General features: G+C 41.7%; 1 protein-coding gene across 13 annotated transcripts in view; it reads left to right on the plus strand.

Annotated features, from left to right (window-relative positions):
• LOC150087201 (bromodomain-containing protein 2-like) overlaps nucleotides 1–12,505 on the plus strand; it is a 736,023-nt gene that overhangs the window by 652,843 nt on the left and 70,675 nt on the right. For all 13 annotated transcript variants that reach the window (XM_090373020.1, XM_090373014.1, XM_090373018.1 and 10 more), the window contains one exon: nucleotides 4,683–4,775. In XM_090373020.1, coding sequence (XP_090229146.1) covers nucleotides 4,683–4,775 — 93 coding nt within the window. The remainder of the gene's footprint in view (nucleotides 1–4,682; nucleotides 4,776–12,505) is intronic.

The following is a 12,505-nucleotide window of genomic DNA, read 5'->3' on the forward strand; positions in this document are numbered from 1 at the left end:
CTGCCAACCTTTGTATCATCTGCAAATTTAGACATTAACCCTATACCTTCATCAGTGTGATTAATAAATACAGAAAACAACAATTGACCCAACACCGAACCCTGTGGAACTCCACTAATAACATTAGTCCACGAAGAGCAGCACCCATTGATTACCACCCTCTGTCTTCTCCCACTCAACCACCCTTTTATCCATTGTAGCAACTTACCCTTAATGCCATACCTCTCAAATTTGTACAATAGTCTTCCATGCGCAACAGTGTCAAAAGCTTTCCTGAAATCCAAGTATATGATATCAAAATTATTTTTTGCATCCAGTTCCTTTGTAACCACATCATAATAACCAATCAAATTGTCAGACAAGACTTTATCAGTAGATAAAGTCTTGACAAACCTTTAAACTAACTGGTCTGTAATTACTCGTGTCACCCTTTGATCCAGCTTTGTGAATTGGTGATACATTTGCACATCTCCAGTCAATGGGGACGACCCCTGAATCGAAGGATGTACATCTGGTGAGTATGGACTTGGTACACCGAGGGTCCTGAGTTGGATATCATCATTCTTCTTTTTCTTGGTGATTTTCTCTCTCTCTCTCTCTCTCTCTCTCTCTCTCTCTCTCTCTCTCTCTCTCTCTCTCTCTCTCTCTCTCTCTCTCTCTCTCTCTCTCTCTCTGGGTAATTCAGAATTTTTTTTTTTTTTTTTTTTTTTTGGCTGGTGCAGCATACGCTTCAGGCTTCCTTGCACCATATGGCTAATGATAATTATGGCTAAGGGTTTGCTTACTTCCATTGCTGCCTCCTTCAATATAACTGGATAGATTCCATCTGTCCCAGATGCCTTTTTATGTTTAACTTCTTCAACAATTTGTCCTCCACTCTGCTCTCCATTATTACAAAATCATTCAGCTCACTGTTAGTTTAGTAAGCTTCTGTCCTCCCCTTCCTTACAGAATTCCTCATGTATGAATGTAGATGCAAAATACTCATTCAGTCTGTCAGCTATCTGAGTAGGATCATCAACAGTCGAACCAACAGCAGGTGGACCAATCTGATTCATCCCCTTCCTTCTAGAGTTTACATAAGTAAAGAACTCTTTGCTGTTTTTCTTTGCATCCCTTGCCAAAGATTTCTCGTAATCTGCCTTCGCTTGCCTAACTTCCTTTGTGACTTGATTACAGAGTGGCTTATAACTATCATAGGCTTCTTTGTGGTCTGATAATTTATATGCATCCCATGCATTTCTCTTCTCTGCCACGAGTCTCATTAATGTGCCGCCGTAGCCTAGTGGTCAGGCGGGATGGTAAAAGTACACGTGCCTTGACTGACCGGGGTTCAAGCCCGTGACTGCTGAATACGGTGCTGTTTCTTGTATTCTCTCTATCTTGTGAACTCCTCTGATTTGGTCGTCCCGGAGTATAAACAGAAAATTTATTTATTTAATTCATCTGACATCCATTTAGGCCTAAATCTTGAACAGTATTTCTTAGCTGGTATGAAAAGCCTAGTAGCGTCCAAGATTACTTCCTTGAATGCTTCCCATTTTGAATTTGCTGTTGGTAATATCATCAGTTGATCCTACTGTACAGAATTTAAAAACTGTCTGAGACCACTGTAGCCACCTCTACGAAAGCAAAAACCCTTCCTTTTACTCCTGATGGTAGTTACATCTTTAAGTAAATTCCACATCAGCACACTGATTTTGTGATAACTGAGAAGAAAGTGGGAAGTAAAGGAGGCACCTGGAATTGATGGGATGTATCCAATTATATTCAGGAAGGTAGCAAAAGAGGTACGCAAACTTTCAGCCATAATTATGAGAGCATCCTTGTTTTCAGGGGGAGGTTTCTGTGGACTGGAGATGTGTAAATATCTCTGCTATTCAGAAGTGAGGAATCAAAGGGTGAAATGAGTGACTGAAGAACTATTAGCTTGACTTTTGTTCCAGGGAAAATAATATAATGGAGTCAGTGGTTACAGAAGTAATGCAGAACCATCTAGGCAGGAATGGAAATATACTGCAGTATGAGCATGGATTTGTTAAGGGGGATCTTTTCTGACTAATCTGATTGGAAGCAATGACACAGAAACAAAGCAATTGGATGCTGAAATAATTTTGACATCAGGTACTTAGATTTCAAGAAAACTTCTTGATACAGTTGCACATAACACTGCTGTACAAATTGGAGTAGTGGTGGCATTAAGAGAAAGTTATTGCTCGAGATAAAGGGATCATTGAGAGAGAAGTTATCAATGGACACTGCTTTTCTTGGACTAATGTTTTTAGCGGAGGACCCCCTTCCCCAGGATTCAGTGCTGGGCCTAGTGTTGTTTCCTATATTTATTAATGATATTGATGAATGTATACCATGCTTTTACTGTCTAAGTTTTCATATGATACGAAGGTTGGCAGAGTGGTTAATCACTCACAGTAATCAGGGTATGCTACTACACTGGTGTGCAAAATTTAAGGACCAGTCAGGTTTTCACCTCGTGAGTACAGAAATTATGAAGGAAACAACACCGGTACAGAGGGACTTTATTGAAAAATGGCAACATAGCACTGGCTGCCATAATACAGATGCATCACTGCCAAAGATGGAACAAAGGGAAGAGGTGGTCCTCAGTAGGAGATATGGTCACCCGTAATGTCGATGCCGGCTTTGCACCGCCTGTCCATACTTAGAACAATGTTGTTGATAAGTCCTTACGGTAACATCGTCTAAAGGCCGCCGTAGCCTAGTGGTTAGGCGCGCGGGTGCATAAGTACACGTGCCTTGAGTGACCGGGGTTCAAGCCCGTGACTGCTGAATACGGTGCTGTTTCTTGTATTCTGTCTATCTTGTTAACTCCTCTGACTGTTTGGTCGTCCCGGAGTATAAACAGAAAATTTATTTATTTATTTATTATTCCTCTGTCAACGCCATCTTCAGCTGGTGAACGTTTTCTGGTGGGTGTGGACGTGCCGCTAGGCGTCTCCCCAGAGCGTCCCATATGTGTTCGATGGGATTTAGATCGATGGAAATGGGCAGGCCAATCTATACGAACAATATCCTCACTTTCCAAAAGCATACAACAGCTGCAGTGCGATGGGGTGTGGCGTTATCATCCATAAACACGAACTCGGGGCCAATGGCACCGCGGAACGGACGCACATTGGGAAGGATTACCTCAGTACAGTAGCGTGCACCGGTTACAGTACCGCCTTCCAATATCTGAAGTTGTGTACGTCCATCCAAGATAACGCCTCCCCAGATGAGAACACCTCGACCGCCATATCGATCCTTTTCAGTGACGTTTGCGGGGGTGATACCGTGTGCCAACCTCTCGCCAGATTAGCTGACGTCCAGAATCGTTGCTGAGACTGAATCTACTCTCATCAGTAAAGAGTACCTTAAGTAAAGATTTTATGGTTGTAACCTTTAGAAATAGCGTGTATAACAAGATCTTGAAAATTTAAGCACATGGGCTGTGAAATGGAAATTAAAGTTTAACATTGATGAATGCAATGTACTTCAGGATTTTCTAAAGGGTGGGGAGGCTAAAACGGTGTTCGGAGTATCATGGAGTAGTAAATCGACATTATTTTGATCACAGAGGGGAGCTCCTAGTAACGACAATCAGGATACTGGAGAATGACAAAACCTTGGGAGAAATTGTGCAGCCAGGCATAAAAATCTTTGAGCAGTGCAGACAGGCTGCTAAGACAGCTCATGTGGTTCTGTCAATGTACAGGACTCTTGTCAGCAGAGAGAAGGAGGTGATTATCTTATTGTTATATAAGACAGTGGTTAGGCCACATTTTCAGTACTGCATACAGGTCTGGAAGCCTCATTTCAGGAAAAATGCGAGTCTTTTGGAGCAGGTGCAGTGAACAGCAACGAGATTAGTGAGGGAAAAAAAGTACTCTCACCAGGAAAGTTTATTTCTGAAGATTTCAACGTACCAAGTACCAGAGAAGATCTGATTGAGCTGCTGTTTAAGAATTTGAATGGATTAAGTAAACTAAATGCTGATGGCATCCTTCCTCGTCTTAGACAATACACATACGGGGCATAAATTTAAATTAAGGAAAGATGGGTGCATGATAGATGTGCGAAAATTTGCCTTCAATCAGCGGGTGGTTGATTGCATCTACTGTACTGCTTTAATATATCTTAAATTAAAAAAAATATATTATAAAAAAAAACTTTAAAAAACAGTTTAATTGATACATTTGTAGCTATTGAGAAAATACTTGTAAAATACTGATCACAGAGATCCTGTAAAGAAATTCCAGGCAGTCTCTACCCTAAACTATAAATTGTTATTCGCGCAGCCTGATTTCTTAGTTATCACTGTATGTGTTGAGCCCCGCATGTAATGATTTTGTTATTGTACAGGCGGAGGGAGGGTTACTTTTAAACCCACACAACAAAACTATTTGAACGAGATAGAAAACTAGTGGCAGTCTAACTTGAGTAACCAATGCGGCCAAAATTCCCAAAGGACAAAACATTTTACCCCATATACACTCGTGTGTGTACACACGAATATTTCTTAAAAATTACAACCTATAGAATTTGAATTCTGATGTCGATGTATTTAAGTTTCTGTTGTCTTCCCAACCTTCAACCCGTTGGAACAATATACTTAAGTGTGTATTGAGTTAACATATTTATTGACTGGAGCTTTTCTGTTTCAGTGGTCTTCTGGTTACCTTCGTTACTATGAAAGCTCTGCAGAAGACAGAAGGCAAAATGAATATATTGCTTTTTTGCTTTCACCGGTTTAACAGGTAAGAAAGTGGCGTAAGTTTTAATACATCTTCAATGTATATGAAATATATTTAATATTCTGTTTCTCTTGGGCGAAATTTGTACCATATAAGTTGGGAGCATTTAACAGTAGTTTCATACACAACGAATCTAAATACCAGGATGAGCTTTTTTTACAGTGACTGAATAAAACTTAGAGTATACTTAATTTTCAAGAGAAAGCGAGATAAACTCGTGTATTGTAAATGAAATTGGATATTATTACGTATTATTAAAATCAATTTAAATCGAAATTACTGACATCCCCCCCCCTCGCAAACGGCCATGGTTGGCACAGTGTCCACAAGGAATATGGACACAGATTGACAGTGCAATTTCAGTTCTTGTAGCAATATATCCAAAGAGTTATAAAAGATGCGACTATGAAAATTTATTCTGGGTGATTAGAATTTTTGATATTGAAGAATAAAAATGATTTTAATTTATGTACTTAAGGAACGTGTAAAACAATTATTAAATAAATGCATGATAGATAGGAAGCAAAGGATAGAAGAGTCAAACCACAAGAAAGTTTGAAATTTGTGTTAGGAGATAAGATGCTTATACAAATTGGCAATTGAGTTTTGTTGTAGCAGTTATCCTTTCGGGATTTTTTAAAGTTGAGGTACAACAGAGGTCGATTGCATTTGCAGGAAACGAACTAATTGGTAGATTTACAAAGCTCTTAGTTGAAAAGAGTGGGAGATGTAAGGAACACGTTTCATACGCTGTTGAACGACAGAACACTCAGGCGAGTCTGTTCTGTGTGTAAAAGAAACTTGACAAGAATAAACGTTGATTAGTTGTTAGAAGCCACTTTCTTTGCTGGGAGGGATGCTGTTCCCGAAATTTTTATAGTGAAAGCGCCCGAATGTTATAAAATTTCAATGAGACATTTTTTAGCATCGTTTTTTTTTTTTTTTTTTACCTTTAAGCATCTCCCTCTATCTCTCAGTCCAAGGTGTACTTAGTTGCCTATTAAGTTGAAATTTTTATTTATTTCGGACTTTTACCGCCCTGATAGGTAAAGTAGAATACTTTAGTTCTCATTGGTGAAAGCTCATTTTCGTTGCAAGCCCTTGAAGGAAAGTTTGTTGTTGTTTGTTATTTGGAGCATTAGCAACTAAGGCCATATTGTTCCGGGGATATGCGGTGGTCATTCCCTGACCTTTCCGCATCCTCCGTATTTGGTGGTCACGGGCTCGAACCCCGGTCTAATCAAGAAGCGTGTGCTACGCACTGCTGCGCCTACCCACCTGGCTACGGAGGCGCCACGCTCATTTTCGAATTGGCTGAGTTCTTCTATTATCTGAATGAAGTATATTAGGCGCTCCGAATATAGATGTTACACAAACAACCTTGCAGGGATAAGACATTTATTCTCTTGTTTAAAAATCGAACAGTTTTATGGTTATAATTTTTTAGAATCTTAAACATGGGATTTATGTTTCCTATCACTGCAAGATTCTTCGGGTAACATATTTGCTATATTATAATATGCAGTACTTCACTCAGTTAATGGAACAATCATGTACCGAATAAGATTGTAATAGGTGCATTATGGCCTTGTAGCCCTTGCACCAATAAATCCAACAAACAACAACTCAGTTAATGGAGGAGAATTCGTAAATACGATTACTAAATGCGAACTGGTAAATAAATGTGTGTGTGTGTGTGTGTGCGCGTGTACACGGTGTTGGTCAATAATTTAAAGGTGAACTAAACAGACTACAAAATATGCAAAAAAAAAAAAAAAGCCTAGTAAACATGGGTCCTTAAGTGAATCGTTTTCGAGTTATCGCACATTTCTAGTTGGGATCCGCCACTGACTTGTTTGTTTAGTTAGGTTATGCTCATTCTCTCCCTTTCCCCCTCTCTCAATGCTCTGAGACGTAGCAAGCATACTAGTACTCGTCAAAGGATAGTCAACATAGAAAGAGGTTACAGCAACGAAGAATATGCGGACATGCAACTCATTTATGGTAAAGCCAACGGCAGTGCACTCGAGGCTGCACGTTTGTACGAAGAAGCATTTCCCCGCCGAAGGCAGCCCAAGAGGCCCACATTCATCAGGGTACATCAACGCCTTAGAGAACATGGGCGCCTTGCACATGGAGTACGAGCAGGTAGGCCCAGAAGCATAACACCTGATATTGAGGAAAGGGTGTTAAAAAGAATAGAACAAAAACCAGGAATTTCGACAAGAAGGGTTGCTCTGCAAGAGCGTGTACTGAGTCGTAGCAAAGATGGCGAATTTACATCACTAATTACTGTACTCCTACCATATACAGAGCGTACAAGGTCCCAGCAATACAGACTACTCTTCCAAAGTGGACTTCTGCCAGTGGATGCAACAGTGTGTCTTGAACCCCTAATTTTTAAACAACGTTTTGTTCACTGACGAAGCTGGGTTTACTCGTGATGGTATTTTTAATTTTCATAACTGTCACGTTTGGTCCGACGAAAATCCTAATGCAATTCACGAGTCACGACATCAGCAACATTTCTCGTTGAATGTCTAGGCAGGACTACTAGAAGACCGTCTAATTGGACCACACTTTCTGCCAAACAGGCTAACAGGAGAGCTGTATCTTCAGTTCCGTAAATCACTTGAAATTATTATAACATCAATACTTGAAGATATCAAACATCGTGTGCTCTGCACTACTAATAACTACGTATCCACCATAGCTGATAACTTTTCTCAAGATCCATGTTTGTGTACATGTAATGATGGTGGTCCAGCTATTAAATGCGCTACGACTCAGACCTGCGCTACTAATCAGGATCACAATAACTTATCCTACAGCACTAATGCACTGAATTCAGGCCAAACACTAAATTACCCCAAGATCCAGATAGCCAAAAAACTTCCTTGCCAGGAAAATCAGACCAGAAACCCTGCCAATCCTACGGAAGAATCAGCTAATCCAGATAAACCACTTAGTGTCCCACTCCACAAATCACAGAAGCCATCTACTACATTGCAATGGGAACCCAATCCTGAAACTATCGTCGAGCCTTACTCGTACTCAAGCCGAGTGTATCAACCTACAATGCCGAAGAAACCTGAAATCCACAATTACGGCCCCCCACTGCTAACATTACAACCATCCTGGGCGGAAGCTGTAGCTGCACCTCCTCCTACACTTGTGGCCCAGAGTTACTGCAGTAAGCCTCGCCACCCTGAAGAGGGTAAAATGGGAACCCCAAATGTACTAAAGAGAAGGCGATCATTTAAAATGGGCACCTCGGCCACCTCCAGGCTGCAGGCGATGAATCCACCAACTGTCCGTCTTCGACGAAGTCTATTCGTTTCCCGACTGGCCCCAAATACAACTCCAGATGATATCGAGTCATACATAATGCATGAGCTGCACTTTACTGTGTCCGTCACACTTCTTAAGAAAACACCCCTGCATACATCGTTCAAAGTTGAGTGCGATGCACAGAATTTCAGCTCCATATCAGCGACTGCTCTCTGGCCGTCTGGATCACTACTCAGGCCATACTATGAACCTAAATCCAATATCACCCCACGCCTAGCCATGGCTAATGCGCTATCCCACCAAGACTGCTCCCAAGCGTGACGGTTTCATAGACATTCCTATTCTCAGAAGCCCCAAAACCAGGAATCAGGGTCACACGATGATGAGCCCTATACATACCCCGATGACAAAACCTCTGATCAATCTCTGCAATACCACAGCTACAATGAAATCCACCCTCAGCTTATACCAACTATTGTAACCAACCGTGCTAAAAAGCCAACAAAGAAAATAAATAATGTCCTCGAATCAGCACTCGTGAGGGTCTCGTGTCACCTTACACTCAAGATTTTTTATCAAAATGTTCGTAGTATTCGGAATAAGCTCGAGACACTTGAGCAGATGCTTCTGTCCCAAATGGCTGATGTCATCTGCATGTCTGAAACCTGGCTGGAACCACAACAAGAATCAATTGCCTCCGCCCAAGCTGCTGGTTACAAATCTTTCTTCACCTCCCGCTCTCATAGCTGTGGTGGGGGCGTTGCTGTTATCATAAATGCCAGTAGACTTGAGTTCGTACATGTAGTCTCCAGCAAATCCAATCTATTCGAAGCATTGATAGTAACAGTCAAGATCAACTCTTGCTTATTAGATCTCGGTGCAATATATACACCCCCAACCCCCGATGCTCAGACAATCAATGATATTGCATCCTGGCTAATAAATACGCTTCACACATCTGCTATCCACCTCATCTGTGGAGATTTTAACTTACCACCAAATCTCCAACATCTTCATGAGTCACTTATGGCTAAGATTGCACCTAGTGGCCTCAGGATCATAAATGAAGGCCCAACTAGAGGTCTTCATCGCCTGGATCTCATATTATCGTCTGGTTCCTGTAGCGTCGACATTAAACCCGAAACTCACTTTGAATCCGATCATGAACCCATCGTAGTCCTATTGCAGCTCCCAACGCCCAACTTTAATGTCTCCCACTACGTCAAAAGGAAGATCATCATCTCTCCCACCTTCCTACAACCGAACAGATGCCTTTATGCAACAAGATTAATTCCCTGGGAAGTTCTCGAATCAGGAGATCCGGAACTGGCTCTAGACATATTAACTAGATGGTTGCTCACTGTTACTATGTTCTCAGCAGCTAAACAGGTCAGTATCTCCGCTAGAACTAATGCTTGGTGGTCTTCGGAGCTAAATTACAGTTTCAAGTGCAAACAGTCCCTCCATAAACAATGGAAACAGTCTGGTACAGCATATGACCGAACTCAGTACTCCAAAGCTAGAGCACTGTTTAACAGACTGAAATCGCAAGCCATTAAAGAATATACTGACAAGACCTTATCCAAAGGCAAAGTGCCATATACCCGTAACTCTGAACCAGATTCCAATTTCAATCCAGTTGAATGGATCAACTATATAGCCAGATTCCAAGACAACATCACACAACCATATGATTACCAACCAGACCCCATTTCTAGTCCAGATGATGAGCTGTTTTCCATTCAAATCGATCGACAGCAGCTTCGTCAAGCAATCAACTCGCTGCGTCCGTCATGCACCGCTGGCATCGATAAAGTCCCGCATTTCATCGTAAAGTGCCTCAGTCCATATATCCTTGATCCTCTGCTCTACTTGTTCAACTCCATCCTCTCTCATAGAGTGTTTCCTGCATCCTGGAGCAAATACAGTCTTGCCCCACTACCTAAAGTTCAACTACCAAGCCAGCCGAAGCACTATAGACCGATTTCCACTGCATCCACGCTCCTAAAGCTACTGGAAAAAGTCCTTCTTCCGCATATAACACGCCATCTTCTTCCACAATCATCAAAACAACTCCATTATGTTCTCCCTAATAGATCAACTGTCTCCAACCTTCTGGCAGTCCAAGCGGAAATTTTAAATGCATTTGAGGCCAAATCAGAAATGGCGGTTGTTTATGTCGATATTGAAGCTGCTTTTGATAGCCTCAACATCTCAGCCCTTCTGAATCTCCTAACCAATTTCTTTCGGATCAAAGGTGACGTTTTCGCTTTTCTGCACTCGCTCCTCCGGAATAGAACAGTGTACCTCACTCATCGTAACCTCTGCTACACCCGATCCATCAATGCTGGTGTGCCGCAAGGTGGCGTTTTATCGGGGTTACTTTTTACCGCCCTCCTTATTCCGTTTGTGTGTAACAGAGATGATGTCATTACCTACGCCGACGATATAAAGTTCCTAACGGAAATACCACCATCAGCCGACAGGGGAGTGATCACATCGGAAATCTGTAATAAGATCACAGCTTTCTCTAGCCATCTCAACATTTCGGTCTCAAACTGAACCCCCAAAAATCCGTTATTATGGTTTTTTCTCTGAAGAAGTGTCCCACATCCATACAACCCTCACTGCAGGGTGCAGTTATTCCAAGTGTTACTAAACACAAAGATCTCGGTGTAACCTTCGACCCAAACCTTAGGTTCAACTGTCACATCGAATGTGTTCTACGCAAGATCAACCGAATGCGCTGGATTGCCCGTCAACATCTTCTTCATAACACAGACGCAAGAACCACAATCAGATATCTGGAAACCATTGTGTATCCTACCTTTCTGTATGCCTCTGAAATATGGGCATCCGCAGTACCTTCTCTCATGAAGCCCATCTTCGCCAGTGAATACTGGATATTGAAGTGGGCAACCCACAAACATCGACTCCCCCCTCAGCAGAGGACCACCAGCATGGCCGACCAACTCCAAATCCCGCGGCTGCCTCAAATAATCAGCATGAGGAGAACTGTGACCACAGTCAAAATGCTGGTTGGCAAAATCAACTCCCCTGACTTCTGGGATATATGCCAGTGGCATGTTCCACTTCCTTCCTTACGAGCCACCCCTCTTCTTCAGCTACAACGGAACAGGCTGAAGATCAGTGACAGATTCCTACCTGGACAAGTACTTCCTACAGTACAAGCCCTGCTAATGATCGGAGTTGACCTGCAGAAATTCGCTTCTGATCGCAATTACAGGCGCTCGTTGGCCGAACTTGTTCCCCTTTTGTTTGGCCCCTGATGTCGACTCATACTGATATCTCCATCTGCTATCTCCTATGAGGCGCATAACGGCACGTCGCAGGCAAATCGACGAACTGTCTCACAAGAAAATGCAATACCGAACATCAATTTGGCACTGTGAAATATTCTGACTTGTGTGAATATGCTTAAATATGTGCTTTGTACATATGAACGTGCACATACCTTAGTGTACTGTCTGCCTCACAACTATGTACATACTCATATCTATTGAATGGCTAATGCTACGTTTTTAATTGTTATGTAATCTTTTATACTGCACAAATTTTTATACTGTACATATTTTTATATTACCCTATATCATTGTCAAGCCCCTGGCCTCCTGGCTGTGGCGGGCACTTTATTGTATCTGTATCTTTACTGTACAATAAAGATTTTCTCTCTCTCTCTCTCTTCCTGCAAAATGTTCTTACAGACCTCCTTGATGATGATGATGATGATGTTCCACTTCAGTAACTCCAGAACATGTGGTTTATGCATGATGGTGCACCGGCACATTTTGCTCGAGTTGTGACTCGGTATCTAATTAGAAGGTATGGTCAACGGTGGATAGGTAGTAGAGGTGGGCCTGTAATGTGGCCTCCCAGATCACCAGATTTAAATCCTATGGATTTTTTATCTGGGGTGATGTTAAAAAGCTTGGTGTACACTTCTGACATTAACACAGTTGAGAAATTGCAGTGTTGGGTTGAAGGAGCCTTTCAGCAAATGAGAAATGACCTAAGGAATGCCTGAGAGGATTCGCAACTGAATGCAGAGAAGACTACAAAGCTGCGTAGGATGCAAGGACAGCATTTTGAACACTTTTGTTACATGTTACATCCTGTGGTGTTGAAACCAAAAATTAAAAATGTATTATCTTATGTTTAATAAAACCACCCTTAGCAAAGGATTCACAGCTTTTTTGCTAAACTAGTGTTCCCGTAGTCAGTGGCGGATCTTAACAGAAAATGTGCGTTATCTCCAAAACGGTTCATTTGCGGCCCGATGTTCACTGGGACTTTTTTGCTTATTTTAGTTTGTACTTTTCACCCTTAAACTATTGATCATCATTTTTTAAACACCCTGTATATATACACACGCACTTATGCATTATAGGTATCTATCTGCGGCCATTAATTCACCTGAAAAT

The sequence above is a fragment of the Mastigoproctus giganteus genome, chromosome 4 (genome assembly GCF_048544385.1).
Source record: "Mastigoproctus giganteus isolate SK-2022 chromosome 4, ASM4854438v1, whole genome shotgun sequence".
NCBI lineage: Eukaryota > Metazoa > Arthropoda > Arachnida > Uropygi > Thelyphonidae > Mastigoproctus > Mastigoproctus giganteus.